The 16,547-nt window shown below is 40.2% G+C and overlaps 1 protein-coding gene across 2 annotated transcripts in view; it reads left to right on the top strand.

Annotated features, from left to right (window-relative positions):
* Positions 2,461-16,547, top strand: part of LATS1 (large tumor suppressor kinase 1) — a 35,938-nt gene continuing 21,851 nt past the window's right edge. For both annotated transcript variants that reach the window (XM_018053335.1, XM_018053336.1), the window contains exons 1-2: positions 2,461-2,835; positions 14,049-14,525. In XM_018053335.1, the coding sequence (XP_017908824.1) occupies positions 14,184-14,525 (342 nt within the window). In that variant the 5' untranslated portion in view covers positions 2,461-2,835; positions 14,049-14,183. The remainder of the gene's footprint in view (positions 2,836-14,048; positions 14,526-16,547) is intronic.

Below are 16,547 nucleotides of genomic sequence, written 5' to 3'. Positions count from 1 at the left end.
CACAAAGGAGGTGGGGGTGAGAAGACAGAATTAGGGAGAAGAGACTAAAATCTAGCTGATCAGGTAAATTTAATTATAAACAAACTGTCATGACTGGACTTTGGGGGAAGAAAGGTTGACAGCCCAACATAGCCATCAGATATGCATCAGTTTTCAAAACAATTTTTGTACAGGCCATGGAAATAAGCTAAACTAATTAATACCAGACAGTAAAATACTAGCTGCAACAAATCAAAACACAGACCTTACTCCTGCATAGTATGGAACCAAAATTTCTTAGCTAGAGATCCTACAAGCAAGGATACCTCAGTAGCAATGAGTACAACTCAAACCAGATTTGGTTTCTAACAACATTCTCCCAATAAAAGGAACCAAGACTCCTTGGAAGGCAAGAAATAAACCAGGTAGTTTAGAGCATTTTGCAGTGCCAGAAAGTGAGAAAGTTTTGTTGTTGTTGTTTTATGCCCACAATGATGCGAGTATGTCACAGGGACACAGAAGTTAACTGGAAGAGCTCTTAACAGACAAAGCTGGAAAAATTTGATCAATTTTTAAAACTCCCAAGCTATTAAATATCCATGAGTCCAGTCCACATTGATAATGTTTGAAAAAAATTGGAGAGACAAATCTGCTCAGAATTCCAAATAATTTACCTAGATTCTCTGCTCTCAAGAAGGTGGAACACAATTCTCCACTCAGGCCTGGCATGCTGTGGTTCATGGGGTTGCAAAGAGTCGGACACGACTGAGCCACTGAACTGAACTGAACTGAAGTGGAGAATATGGCTACTCACAGTTCAGAACCTTCCCCTAAGATATTATGAACTGGGAAGGCCTGTGTTCTCAGGACCACAGTGCTCTGCAGACTTCTTCCACATGTGCTGCCTCTGTTCCTACAATTACCCAAGTATGACATTTGGCCCCTTACATTTTGTTGATAAAAACAAAATGAGACAACTTACTCTACATAAAATAGACAAGCAACAAGGGTTTGCTGTATAGCACATGGAATTACATTCAATATCTTGTAATAACCTGTAATGGAAAATAATCTGAAAAATATATACATTTAGAACTGAATTACTGCTGTACACCTGAAACTAGCACAATACTGTAAATCAACTACACTTAACAACAAAAGCAAAATAACCTTCTTCCATGAAGCACTAAAGAACTGAATAGGCCGAAGCTGGACCAAGGGTTTTCTATCACAGTGACAAAAAGACCTTCAAACACAATGGCGTGTATTGTCATTCTTAGACTCCAGCACTCCTAGGAGCTACTTCCCTTGTCTTTCACTTCCACCCTCTCCCATTCTCTGCCACTTTTCATCTTTGTGGTTCATCTCCTGAGCACTCCCTCTCTTCTTTCCCTGCTCTTTTCTCCCTCAGCTTCACAAGAGTAAACCTCTTAATATAGAGAGAAATTTCCTGAGCTCCTTGAATTATCCTGGAGTTTTCCCAAAGACAGTAGCTTTTGGAGATACCCACCTTTAGGTTTAGAGAGATGAAGAGCTTAAGATCTGAGGGTTGGTGACAGGTGACAAGGTTCAAGGGGCAGTCTGCTCTTTCAGAGGGCAAGCAGGCCCCTGAACATATTAGATTGACAGAAGTCACAGAATGTTGTTCTCTAGTTGAAGACAGTTAAGACCTAGGGCCACTTTGGGTCATATCTTCTACAGACTCTGTGACTGTGGGATATAGATTTTCAACCATCCTCTCCTGGAATGTAATCTTTTAACAGAGGATTTCACATTTGAACTTCTCCATATAGTAGCCAACAACGAATTCAACATCAGAAAAAAAAAAAAGTTTTAAAAACAAATAGTCTCCTCTAGTTAAAAAAGAATGAGATATTTGAAAATACTAACTGTATATATTTTCTAGAGGCAGAATTGGCAAAGGGGCTCTGTACAATGGGTGGAAAGGACCTTTAAACATCATAAACTCAACGATCCTATCTGAACCTTTTAATTCAATCTAACAAGAAATAAAGCCTCTTCTTGCAGTCATCATTATCCCAATTACGGCAATAATGATTTCCTCTTCTACCGATTCGGTTCGTCGATCAAAATCTCTAAAACTCCCTAGTCTGCCCTGGTTAGAGAATATATTAATCCGGCTGATTCAGCAAATTCTTAAACTCACGGATTTACTCGGGGATAGTGCTAAGCAAAATTCTAGTTATTTCAAAGTCTCTAGAAATCCCGAATCCTGAACGTCCACAGCTAGGTTTCAGAGGGCAACTCACTGCTGTTTCCTTCTGAGAAATAAACTCCTTCAGATACGCATCTTTTATTCTATATTCGGCCACAGAAAGAGCGCAAATGAAAAAAGAGAGACACTGAAATACTTGAGTGGGCTTGGGAGGAGGGAGCCTGACGCCACCAGACTGGGCGAGTCACCTGGGCAGCGCGAGGCGGGGGCGACGCAGCTGGCGGACACGCAGACTAGCGGGCGACCGCAGAGGGAGGGAGGGAGGCCGCAGGCGGCGCGCTCGCTCCCCGCCGCCAGGCGGGCAGAAGCCCCCAGTCCTCGGCCCCCGCGCAAGCGACGCCGGGAAATGCCCACATCCGGGAAACCTGCAAGGGAGTGCGGCGGCGGCGACACCGAGTGAAAGGCAAAATGGCGGCGGCGGCGGTGGCCTGGTGCTGAGGGGAGAGCCAGGTCCCCGCGACCTCCGCGACGGGCCGCGCTGGCCCGCGGCAGCCCCCCGGTGCCTCTGTCCGCCCTGCCCCCTCGGGGATTCTTGGGGTCCCCGGGAAGGGCTCCGGCCGCCTCGGCGCCCGCCCTCGGGCCCGTGGCCGCTGTCCAGGAGCCCCGCTGTCCCCCTGCAGGTAGGTCCGAGGCTGGCGTAGCGGGTGGGGCGCACTCTCTCCTCCAAAGCCGGAGTTGCGGGGCGGCGGCCGTGGGGGCCCACGCCCATCCCCGCTGGCGGGGGTCCAGGGGCTGCTGTGGACGGGCGGGCCGCGGCGGCCGGTGCGGGCCCAATTTGGCTGGTTGCACGGACCTGAGAGGAGCCCTGCCCTGGGGAAGCGAGGCTTGGCCTCGCCCGGGGCTGCAGGAAGAGCCCCGGGCTTTGCGGCCTTGGAGGTTCAGGTTAGGCTAGGAGGGACCTGTGCCGCTGGAGGCCTTTCGCGGACTGTCTTCCCTCGCTCCTCCACCCTTATCCTCATCGCTCTCGGGTCAGCGGTATTTAGGAAGGAGGAAAAAGCGGAAGGTGGTTCTGAAGGAAATGTACAGCCAGAGAGCCACGGTTCTTTCATCCCAGAGGAACCAGATGCTATATACCTTGAACAACTGCTGCGAATTTCTGTTTACAGTCCTCTGTAAATAAGGTACTGTACATAGTTGGAAGGGGTAGGAAAGCTGGAGGGATCATTACGGAGTAGGAGTATGTATGTATACACAGAAAAGGAAGGAAAGGAAAGTAAGGGGACACTGTTTAGTATAACTTCAAAAAGAATTTGTATCACAAAGAATGACTCTCAGGTGACTTGATTTCACCCCATTCTCTCCAATTGAAAGTTGTTTTCTTCAGTTGAAAGTACTTCTCTAAGGGAGCAAAATTTAATGTCTGTCGACCCGTATGTTCATATTACTCAAAATATAACGTCGGGTAGAAGTTATTCGTAAATCTGGTAAGAAAAAAGTATCATCTCACAAATAGTATTGTTTCACTCCAGTTTGGGAAATGGATTTGAATCAGAAGCTTGTCAGGCCTTTATGGATTATATATTGGAGATTAAGAATTTTTTTTTTATCAAATTAACTCCATGTGGAAGAAGAGGTAGGACTCTTATCATTGGAATGAATATTCTCCGCTAAGGTGTCTACATTTGTGATTTAATAAGTTGACAGATGGGTAAAATGAGCTTGTTGATTCCCTAAGGCAGTGGAGGAATTTGACTGATTTAACAGTAAAAGAAGTAGCATTGTGTTCCCCTGATCAGCTGCTACTGCAAGAAACTAGATCATGGTACATGCCAGGGAAGGCACTTTTTTTTTTTTTCTGTGCTTGAATATTTATTGAATATGACTTGGCACTCTTCAAAAGCAAATAATAAATGCTTCTGCTGCATATTTTTGTTATGATACATAGATTTCCTTCTGTAGGTTCTTCGGTTTTTTATTGTGGGGTTTTTTTAAGTTTTTGTTTGTTTAATATTTCTGGTTGTGCATTCAGGCTTTCTCTAGTTGCGGAGAGCGGACTCTCTAGTTGCGGTGTGCAGGCTTCTCATTGTGGTGGCTTCTCTTGTTGGGATTCTAGAACATGGGCTTCAGAAGTTGTGGCACTCAGGCTTAGTTGCTCTGCAGCATTTGGAATCTTCCTGGACCAGGGATTGAACCTGTGTCCCCTGCATTGGCAGGCAGATTCTTATCCACTGTACCACCAGGGAAGTCCCTTTGTTTTTGTTTCTAATGCTTCTTCTTATTACTCTGCATAAATGTAGAATTGGAATAGTTTCCACTCTGATGATTTAGTTTTCCTTCCAGATATTATATTTAGATTAATGGGGGATTTTTGTTGACTGCAAAAGTAATTTAGTCATTGGTCAACATTTTTATCAAGTATAAATGGCGACCTTTTTCAGCATGAAGATAAAATATAGTGACTGTTTTCACTTTTGATAAGTTAGTTCTTAGAAAGTGAGTTGGAGAAAACGTCATCAATATGCAGAGATTCTTGAATATTGCTGTATGAGCAGCTAAGGCTTTGCTGCTAAGATGGTACATATTACTGTTGCTGTTCTCATAACTGATTTAGTCAAAGTATGGAGACATGCTGTCTCTTGCTGTAATGAATGGCGTCTATACTTCTTTTAAGCTGGACAAGATATCAGTGATATTTTTTGAGACATTTGTACTTTAAAAAAATATGATAATTTATTGTAAAAGGAAGAAATCTAGGGCACATCATTGTTAATGCAGTCCTTTTATCTCTGGAAAATGGAACTCATACTAAGCTTTGAATCTCAGGGGGAAGGATATGGGGGAAGGGTATGGAAGGAGCTCATTTTGTTCTTTGTGTACATCAGAAAACTCTCTTAGCAAGCTGGACTTTCAAGTGTTGAATAATGGGATAGTAGGAACAGTTATGATCTATAAGTTTTGTGTTTTTTTTTTTAAACACACCTCTAATTTTCTATTGGGGTATAGCCAATTGCCAATGTTGTGATAATTTCAGGTGAACAGCGAAGGGACTCAGCCATTCATATACATGTATCCGTTCTCCCCCAAACTCCCCTCCCATCCAGACTGCCACCTAACATTGAGCAGAGCTCCATGTGCTACACAGTAGGTCCTTGCACATTTGATCAAGGTCTGAACTTTCTAAGAAATGGAGGTTTTGTCCGTCCAGTCTAACAAATTGAAGAGTTCCTTCAGAGAATGTGAATCATAATCCCTTAGGAAGACTCAAGATGTAGGTATGATAAAAAGAGCCCTGGACTGGTTCAGGTTATGAGGAGTCCATTTCTAGCATGACTTCCAGCTGGCTATATGATCTTAGGCAGGCCACTTTACCCCTCTGGATCGATCGTCTCATCTGAAGAATATATATATATATATTCCCAACACATCTTATGCTCTTGTGATTTAGCAGGAAAAATAAGTTTTATTTGTGTAAAGTGCACTCAGATAGGATAGCAACTAACATTTCAATAAAAACTTCTTGAAGGAAGCATTTGAATAGTACCTTAAAGGCTGGGTTTCATTTCTTCAAGAAGAAGTATGGCAGAGGTTTTCCCAAGAAGAGTGAACAGGAAGGGTAAGAACATGAAAGTAGAAAAGCACAAGGTACATTAGCTGAGAGCAAGTAATTTGGTTCGATTAGCGTGTCTGTTACATCCAGGAGAATCTGGGTGGGTAAGATGGTGAAAAGAGTAAGAAGATAATAACATTTATTGAATCAGGCCCTTATTCTAAACATTTGACAGGTATTAAACTTATTTAATGCTTAAAATAACCCTATTTAAATAGGACTGTTGCCCAATTTGAAGATCACAAAGCTAGTTACTAGCAGAACTGGGATTTGTACCCTGCTCTTTGACCCAGATCTCTGGCTTTAATTACTAAGCTAAAGGAATCATTGAGGGCTCTGTAGTAGTGAGGTAACATGGTCAGGACTATATTAGAAAGATTCATCTGGCACCAGTGTGGTGTGGGTTAAAGAGGTAAGCTGTTTAGTGTTGAAGAGTTGTTTTAAAAATGTTCTCTACTTCTTGAGTTTTCACATATCATTTTCACATTTGTTAATGCCAGGGTCAACTATACATTGTTGGAGGGCTTGTAAATTAGTACAGCTTTCTGGAAGGCAACCTAAATAATAAGTATCAGAATTTTAAATATTTATCCTCTTTGACCCAGTAATTCCTTACACCTCTAGGAATTTATTTTAAAGGGAAATGCTCAATAATTGGCACACAAAGTTGTTTTTTTTTTTTAATGGATTGTTTCAATGGTTACAATTCTGTAATGATTGAATTATGCACTTCATTATTTATGTATTTATTTTTGGCTATACCACTGCATGGCATGTGGAATCTTAGTTCCCTGACCAGGGATCTAACCCATGCCCCCTTGCAGTGGAGGTCCCAACCCAAGAATTTTTATTGCCACAATTTTTATTAACTTTTATATGTACAAAGAACATGTGTATACATGTAAGCTATGAAGCATAATAAAGTGAATACCCATGAACTCACCACCCATCCTCAGAACTGGAATATTACCAATACAGTTGAAGTGATCAATGTTTAAAACATTATAATAGCAAAAAATTGGAAATAGCCTAAAGGAACATCAGTAGGGGATAGATAAGTTATGATACATCTACATGATGTAATTCAGTATAGTTATTTTAAAAGATGACGTTGAATTGTCAATTTCCTCCATTCCATGATACCATTAATTAATCTAAAACAAGCAGTCTGTTTAGTAACAGTTTTTCAGGGCAAAGGAAGTGAACATGGTTTTTAACTAACCTTCAATGGCATACAGTTATCCCTTCAATTGTATGCCTTTCAATTTTTTTTGAGCCTCAGCCTTATTCGCATTCAGAATCTGCAATTCTTCTCATTTACTTTGGGCTTCATATAACATCATGATGGTGTGTTGCTTTTTATGACCCCAGCTAATAATCTTCAACCTCTTTATTGTCTTTATGATTGAGTATATAATATGAGGCATATTGAAGAATATTGGAGTTTTGTCTTCCTTTCCTTTTTGCTTAACCTCTTAGGTTGTTGCTTTTTTTTTTTTTTTCCTAAGTTGAGTGAGTTATTGGTAGAAATTAAACAACTTCTGAAGGTAACTCAAAAGGTTTTGACAGATATTTCATGTCTGAATGCTTGTCCTTCATAAAAGACTCTTTTCTTTGAAAATTCTGTGATCTCACCGAAATTTGACAGCAGTTTATGCCTTTAATTGCATTGCATATTGGATGACAGTTTCTGAATACATAATGTTACATCATAGTGAAATCTTTTGAAGACATTTTGAAGATTAATCAAAGGTCTAGATTCAACCACATGTGGTGCTGCCAGTGAAAATAATGCAATTGAAGTGACAAGGAAATTTGACCTTTTACTTATGGTCAAGTGAGAAATCTGTATGCAGGTCAAGAAGCAACAGTTAGAACTGGACGTGGAACAACAGACTGGTTCCAAATAGGAAAAGGAGTACGTCAAGGCTGTATATTGTCACCCTGCTTATTTAACTTATATGCAGAGTGCATCATGAGAAACGCTGGACTGGAAGAAACACAAGCTGGAATCCAGATTGCCGGGAGAAATATCAATAACCTCAGATATGCAGATGACACCACCCTTATGGCAGAAAGTGAAGAGGAACTAAAAAGCCTCTTGATGAAAGTAAAAGAGGAGAGTGAAGAAGTTGGCTGAAAGCTCAACATTCAGAAAACAAAGATCATGGCATCTGGTCCCATCACTCCATGGGAAATAGATGGGGAAACAGTGTCAGACTTTATTTTTTGTGTGTGCTCCAAAATCACTGCAGATAGTGACTGCAGCCATGAAATTAAAAGACGCTTACTCCTTGGAAGGAAAGTTATGACCAACCTAGATAGCATATTCAAAAGCAGAGACATTACTTTGCCGACTAAGGTCCATCTAGTCAAGGCTATGGTTTTTCCAGTGGTCATGTATGGATGTGAGAGTTGGACTGTGAAGAAGGCTGAGCACCGAAGAATTGATGCTTTTGAACTGTGGTGTTGGAGAAGACTCTTGAGAGTCTCTTGGACTGCAAGGAGATCCAACCAGTCCATTCTGAAGGAGATCAGCCCTGGGATTTCTTTGGAAGGAAGGATGCTAAAGCTGAAACTCCAGTACTTTGGCCACCTCATGCGAAGAGTTGACTCATTGGAAAAGACTTTGATGCTGGGAGGGATTGGGGGCAGAAGGAGGAGGGGACGATAGAGGATGAGATGGCTGGATGGCATCACTGACTCAATGGGCGTGAGTCTGAGTGAATTGCGGGAGTTGGTGCTGGACAGGGAGGCCTGGCGTGCTGTGATTCATGGGGTCGGCAAAGAGTCGGACACGACTGAGACTGAGCGACTGAACTGAACTGAACTGATGGTCAAGTTACCGTGTTCTCTGCTGTTCCAGATCTTCTCTGGTTTGGAGCTGGCAAATTCCTTTTAATATTGCTTTTAAGATATGCTCAATTTCAAAAATGTTTAAATGTGGAAAAGCATGTATCTTGGAATCAAGAAAACACTATACTTTCTGTCCTAGAAAGACATTCATAGTACTATGTTATTCTCTTGCTAGCATATTGGGTCCTAAGCAGCAGTAGTTATATTCACACACAGGTCCTGTGTTCCGTATGTCCAGTAATCTCTCCATCAGGTCCAAATATAGCTCCTCTTGGTCCAGAGATCTGTGAAGTTATCCTCACTCTTGCTGTCTGTCATCCTCTCTTGTTACCTCTCATTCACCGTGTACACAATGGTAGAACAAGGACAGGAGGGCCATAATAAGCAGAAAAGAAGAGGGGACACAACTTGCCACAACTAGAGAAAGCACAAGTACAGCGATGAAGACCCACGATAGCTCTAAATAAACAAGTAAATCTTTTTAAAAAGGAAAAGAAGAATGGGAAATAGCAGTTTCTGATAACATAATTTTAAAACCTCCACAGGCAGATCTTGTGAAAGCAACCAGCCCTGGAGGAAGAGGAGATTCCTTGGAGGAACTGCCTCATCCTTTGTTCTCTGTTACTATTGGCCATTGTTCTCCAAGAAACAGGGAGTTCTTTTTCCTTTTCCATCCTTGGTCACCTATGAAGTGTGAGCTTTGGGGAAATATTCCTCTTTGGAAGGTGCAAATCTTTTTGACTAAGTCACTGCTCAAAGAAGTTAAGAGCCCAGAGGTTTTTGTTTTGTTGCCCAAGAGCTGAAAGATTTTTTAGTTTGAGCTTGAATGGTTAACAAAACAGTTTCCTCAAAGTTAGAAAGCCTCTGATGTGTTTAGTTCCAGTCAGTTCCATGTGTCAGTAACCATACAAAAGTTCACAGGTTTTAGAACTCTGATTTCTCTTCTCAATTGGTTATTTGAGGGAAGGCCATACCCTTAATGTTGTTTGTTTGTTTGTTTGTTTTAAGCCACCTGGCTACTTTAGTCAGCTAAGAGGTTTCACTGAGCATCTGCATTCAGAATCTCTGAATTCTATCCCTTCGTGTTTCGGTCTAAAAGCAAGTTGCTTTTCCAGTTCTACAAGACTTTAAATTTCTGGACTCTATCCCCTTCTATTTTTGTTTACAAGTAAGCTGCTTCTTTCATGACCTTATCCTTTATTTATAATGCTTTGCCAGATAGCCTATAGCAGCCTACATACATTTCTAAGATTCTCTTTTCCAAACTCATTTCGTGGAACTACAAGTTCAGTAGGGCTCCTTGTTACCTTGGAAGTTATAACAGGCAAATCACTTTATCAAATATTTTGCTACTGTGAAACATGGTTCTCCATTTGTCCAGCCTCCAGTAGCATTCCCTTGAAACCCTCAGCCTGGCCGCTTAGCCAATACCATGTTATGTTTATGTTATAGCAGCACCTCACGTCTAGGTATCAACTTCTGTATTAGGATAATGAGACTATGTATACAGATACACAGTGGCCAGATCATATATGAAAATAGAACTGTGACGCACAGTCTTAGTTTCAGTAGTCCCAAAGAGTCAAGTCTTGATCAGTAGTTGTCACCCTGCCTCAGGACCAAGCAGAGAAAACCAAATATGCTTCCCAAAGCAATCAAGATGCTGTACTTCTAGTTAGCTGGCCTCCAACTTCATTATGGTAGAGCATACTTGAAGTCTTCCCTCTTTTTTCGGTATAAAGTTTTTCCACTCCCATGCGTGCCTTTGAGTCTCTGCTAAACACAAGTGATGGTGGCTAACTCCCTTCCTGTAGTAAGCTCTGAGTAAATAGACTCTGCTTGTTTTGGATGGTCTTTATTGCCACATAATACTAAACTGTTTTGTGGTAACAAATCCCAAAATATCAATGGCTTCACATATCAGAGATTCCTGTCTTGCTCACACAGAGCCCCATGGGGGTCAGTAGTAAGCTATTCAGTGGCTTAGGGACCTACAGTGCCTCCATAAATTGGAGGCTACCATCTCAAAATGTCACCTAGATTGTCACTGAAGCAGGAAAATGACAGATGGAGAACCACACCAGCTTTCAACTGCCTCAGCCCAGAACTGCCTCACAGACATCTACTTGCAGGGCTTTGGCAGCTAATCTGGGAAATAGAGGGCAGTATGTCAATATAGTCTCTGCCACAGAGATTAATAAACAATGATTGAAAATAAATATATGCCGTATTTCCTCCATTTTACCATTTCTGAAGTCAAGTGATGCAGATAATCTCGTAGTTGAAATGAACATTTAAATACAGAAACTTTGTAAAACAGTTATATTCCAGTTTTTTTTAAGTTAAAAAAAACTATGTTTCTATTATTCTCCTTGAAAAGCTAATGTTGAAAAGATATTGTTACATGCTATTGATAGTTTCTTTAAAGAAACCCTGTGTGTTTTAGTGTACTTTGTATTTGAATCAGAATAATTTGTAGCAGAACCATTCCAAGATCCAGAGTCATTTCCTTTTCTTTATTTTTTAACTTTCTGTTTTGGAAAATTCAAGTGTACACAAAAGTAGAGGAAATAGTACAGTGAACTGTCAGGTACCCGTCACCCAGCTACAACAATAATCAGTTTAACACTCTTTTGTCTCATCCAGATCATCATAAAATCAGATTATTTTGAAGTTCCAGGCATCATATTTATTCACAAGTATAATATTTCAATCTGTATTTGAAAAAGTATAAACTAATTATTTGTTTATGTAAACCTAAAACACATTATTACACATATCCCAGAACTCAGTCATTTCTATGACTATTGTGCACTCACTTGGATGTTAGGAATGTTAGTAACTACATTTGAGTAATTGTCAAAGTACAGAGTTAAATATCAGTTCAGTTCAGCTGCTCAGCTGTGTCCAACTACTTGCGACCCCATGGGCTGCTGCACGCCAGACCTCCATCACCAACTCCCGAAGCTTGCTCGAACTCATGTCCATCGAGTCGGTGATGCCATCCAACCATCCCATCCTCTGTCGTTCCTATCTCCTCTTGCCCTCAATCTTTCCCAGCATCAGGGTCTTTTCCAAGGAGTCAGTTCTTCACATCAGGTGGCCAAAGCTTTGGAGTTTCAGCCTCAGCATCAGTCCTTCAATGAACATCCAGGACTGATTTCCCTTAGATTGATTGGTTTGATCTCCCTGCAGTCCAAGGGACTCCCAAGAGTCCTCTCCAACACCACAGTTCAAAAGCATCAATTCTTTGGCGCTCAGCCCTCTTCATAGTCCAACTCTCACATACAAACATGACCACTGGAAAAACCATAGCCTTGATTAGACAAACCTTTAAATATAGTCCTTTGTAAATATAGGACTAGAGTTAATCTCTCTGGTTCAGCATTTTCTAAAGTATAGGACACAGAGCATGAATTTCATAAAATGCTGTGGAGGAAAGAGTTCCTTGGTCATTTAAGTTTGGTCAGCATGACATTCTTTTCTTGTAAATTCACATGATAATGTAAAAGAATAATGTGTTGTGATCCCATTTTGATTAAGAATAAAAATATTATATATGCAGTATTAATAATAGTGACTTTAAAAAGTAGTGATTATGTTGCTTTCTTTCATCTTATATATTGGATTGGCCCAAAAGTTTGTTGGGTTTGGGCCAACCCAGTCACATTACTATAAAACTGAAAGCTTAAAACAGCATAAATGTATGCTTTTACAGTTCTAGAGGCAAGAATTCCAAAATCAGTGTCACTGGCCCAAAATTAAATCATCAGTGAGGCCACTGTTCCTTAGAGGTTCTAGGAGAAAAGCAGTTCCTTGTCATTTCCATCTTCGTTTGGCTGCCAGCATTCCTTGGCTTCTGGCTGCACCCCCTAGTCCCTGCCTCCATGGTCATATTGCCTCCATCTCTTCTGTGTATCAAATCTCCCCCTGCCTCTCATGCATGTACTTGCTCAACTGGATAATCTGTGATAATCTCCCCATTTGAAGATCCTTTAATGATATCTGCAAAGTCCCTTTTTCCAAATAAGGTAACATTTGCAGATTCCAAGGATTAGGAAGTGGTTAGCTTTGGGGATGTTATTATTCAGCCTACTGCAGTGATTCTCTGTTGAGGGAGGGAATTATAAGGGACTTCTACCTTACATAATTACATGATATTTGAATTTTTTCAATAGGGTGCATTTCTTTTTAATAATTGAAATAAAATTATACTTTCTTCAGAGTAAAAAGGAATAAATCACTTGCATTTATTAGTTTAACAGATACTTCTGCACTGCCTATATTTACCAGTTTCTGTGTTAGGGGAATGAAAGGCAAATGTATCTTGACATAGAGAAGCAAAACTATTCTTATTTCATTTTTTTCCTCTCTATTAAGGAGAACCATCTTTGGAATGGTAAATAAGAATAGTAAAATGATGGCTAACTTGGAGTTGAAACCCAAACTAAAGGAATGCCTAGATGGCTATAAATGAAGTGCAACCTAGATGCTGAGAGAATTTAATAACGGCCCCAAAGCACAAGAGTAGTGATGCTGGCAATTCAGATATGCCAAAGAAAAGCCATCAAGTGCTTGTTTAAAGTGAAAGTTCTCAGTTTAATAAGAAAAAAAATATGTACTGAGACTTTAATATCTACCATAAGAACAAATCTTCTATACACAAAATTGTGGTTGTGCAAAAGAAAAACAGAAATGTGTACTAGTTATGCTCTTACACCTCAAACTATGAAAGTTATCGCCCCAGTATATGATATGTGCTTAGTTAAGACATAACATTTATACAGTAAGGTATTTTAAGAGAGAAACTACATTCATGTTGTTACATGTATGTTGTTATAAATCTTTTTTGGGGGGAGGGGGGAGAGGGAAGTGCCCCACAGCTTGTGGGATGTTAGTTCCCTGACCTGGTATTGAACTTGAGGCATCTGGGGAATGAGAGTACAGAATCCTAACCACTGGACTGCCAAGGAATTCCCATAGCTGTTCTACTTTATTATTAGTTGTTAAATTTTTTACTGTACCTAAATTAAACTTTATCATAGTTATGTATGTATAGGAAAAAACAGTACAGTTGACTCTTGAACAGCTCAAGGGCTGGGGTGCCGTTCCTTTGTGCCATTGAAAATTTGAGTATAACTTTACAGTCAGCCCTCCATTCAGCATCCTTGGATTCAACCAACCACCAGATTGTGTTTACTGTAGTACCTGTTTGTTGAAAAAAATCCACATAAGAGTGGACCCATGCAGTTCAAGCCCATGTTGTTCAGATGTCTACTGTATATATAGGGTTGGGTACTGTCTGAAGTTTCAGGCATCTACTTGTGGTCTTAAAAGGTATACCCCCTGGATAAGGGGATACCTGCTGTGCATGGCACTTCTTTATCAGTCAGTCACTTTATAGCTTTGTTTATTTTTCCTTTTATTTAGATTGTAAAGAATTGTAGCATTCCTGGGGACTTCTGCAAAAGATTTTTTTAAGTTTTGCTCAAGGGAAAGCTCTGAATCTCAATCAAGTAGCTGTTAAAGAAGTCTTCTGTGTGGGTTATACATATAGATGTTTTCATGAAGAGAAGTGAAAAGCCAGAAGGATATAGACAAATGAGGCCTAAGACCTTTCCTGCCAGTAACTACACTGGCAGCAGTCGGCAGATGCTGCAGGAAATTCGGGAATCCCTTAGGAACTTATCCAAACCATCGGATGCTGCTAAGGCTGAGCAAAACATGGGTAAAATGTCAGCTGAAGATCCCCGGCAAGTCAGAAATCCACCCAAGTTTGGGATGCATCATAAAGCCTTGCTGGAAATTCGAAACTCTCTACAACCATTTGCAAATGAAACAAGTCGGAGTCCTTCAGAAGTTAATCCACAAATGCTTCAAGACTTGCAAGCTGCTGGATTTGATGAGGTAAGCACTGGTAAAAGAATTTTTCTTAACTTATACTGTGTAGCACTTTAGGTGACCTGCCTAAGTGTTGCCTTTGAGGATTTATTAATGTACACAAATACGTAGGGCTTCCCTGGTAGCTCAGTCCCTAGAGAATCTGCCTGCAGTGCAGGAGACTTGGGTTTGATTCCTGGGTTGGGAAGATCTCCTGGAGAAGGAAATAGCAACCCACTCCAGTATTTTTGCCTGGAGAATCCCATGGACAGAGGAACCTGGCAGGCTACAGTCCATGGGGGTCGCAAGAGTCGGTCATGACTTAGCGACTGAACCACCAACTATCGTCAGTACAGTCACTCAGTCATGTCCGACTCTTTGTGACCCCATGGACTGTAGCATACCAGGCTTCCCTGTCCATCACCAACATGCTCAAACTCATGTCCACCAAGTCAGTGATGCCATCCAACCATCTCATCATCTGTCGTCCCCTTCTCCTCCTGCCTTCAGTCTTTCCCAGCATTAGGGTCTTTTCCAATGAGTCATATAAATATGTACATTCTACAAGCAAAGAATGTTGTTTACAATTTCATTAGTTATTGAAGCAAAATAATTAATATTTCTTTAGTTTTTTTCTGTGGTTCTGAGATTTAAAAGGTTATGAAGTCAGAGCCAAAGTGCACGTGAGGAAAGCCACAGGTGGGGTCAGGGGAAGGACATCTGCTTGTATGTCATAGTTGCTATGGTGAGCTGAGTGGCTGTGGAAATGATAGCCCTAAGGATATGAAGTTTAAGCTTATGTTACAGAGAAGGAAGTACAATCAGAGATATCATTAAGCAGTTATGCTCACATAACTCTCAGATACAAGTCTTAAACTCACAAAAACTAAAAATTTACTTGTTGATCAATCTCCAAGAATTTCAGTTTTTGGATGAAATTTCAGTTCATGTTAATTATACTAACTTTAATATTTTTACCTTTAGAACTCATGTTTAAAGTTTTCATAGCCTTTATTATTTAATCATATTTTGTTTAAGTAACTAATAAAATTTCTTTTCTGTGATTATATTCTTCAGGTGAATATTTTAAATGGCAGAAATCATTCTAGGTAAAAATTCGCCATGGAAATTATAACTAAGGGTGAATAATCAGGCATTGATTACATTTTCTTTAAAAATTATAGTAACTTTTTTCCTGATTTCAAAAGTATCTATTCCATGTTAAAAATTAAACCATATAAGGAAAAAAACTAAAAATTACCTTTAGCTTCACCACACGAAAATAATTACCCTTTAAATTTCTTCACTTTGTTAATATTCTAGTGACCACATTTTCAGCTATCTCTATGTTTAATTTTAAAAATGAGAACCTAAGTAGGCATTATAGTAATGGATTTGAAAAGGGAAATTTGCAACAAAACTAGGAAGAAAAAAGATTATTTCTGGCCCATTCTCTTCATTTGATTAATCTTATTTCCTATTAATTTTATATTTAAATGTTCTAAAAATGTTGGATTTGCACCAGAAAATATATGTAGAGCAGAAGACCTGGTTAATAGTTGGGGGATTAAAGAAATGGCTTGAATGGAGATTGTTTAGAGTACTTTCTTCCTAATATTTTAGTCACACGGCAGAGAATAAAGAGAAGGCTGAATCATGATCTTTTACTTTCCTCTTACATAGTACTAGGAAGAGGAAGTTTAGGAAAGCACATGGCTATACTATAAAGGCCCTTAAGTGATAATGTGTATGTCAGATTAAGTCACATCATTAAATACATATTTATGGAACACTTACTGTGTGTGAACCCATCAGTCAGGATAGGGAATCATAACAAAAATGCTCCATTCCCTTACTGTGAAAGTTGCCCAGTCGTGTCCGACACTTTGTGACCCCATGGACTGTATAGTCCGTGGAATTCTCCAGGCTGGAATACTGGAGTGGTTAGCCTTTCCCTTCTCCAGGGAATCTTCCCAACCCAGGGATTGAACTCAGGTTTCACCCATTGCAGGCGGATTCTTTACCAGCTGAGCCGCAAGGGAAGCCACC

The sequence above is a fragment of the Capra hircus genome, chromosome 9 (genome assembly GCF_001704415.2).
Source record: "Capra hircus breed San Clemente chromosome 9, ASM170441v1, whole genome shotgun sequence".
In the NCBI taxonomy this organism is placed as follows: domain Eukaryota; kingdom Metazoa; phylum Chordata; class Mammalia; order Artiodactyla; family Bovidae; genus Capra; species Capra hircus.
The sequence above is the reverse complement of the archived record's forward strand: the minus strand, read 5'-3'. Positions and strand labels throughout refer to the sequence as shown.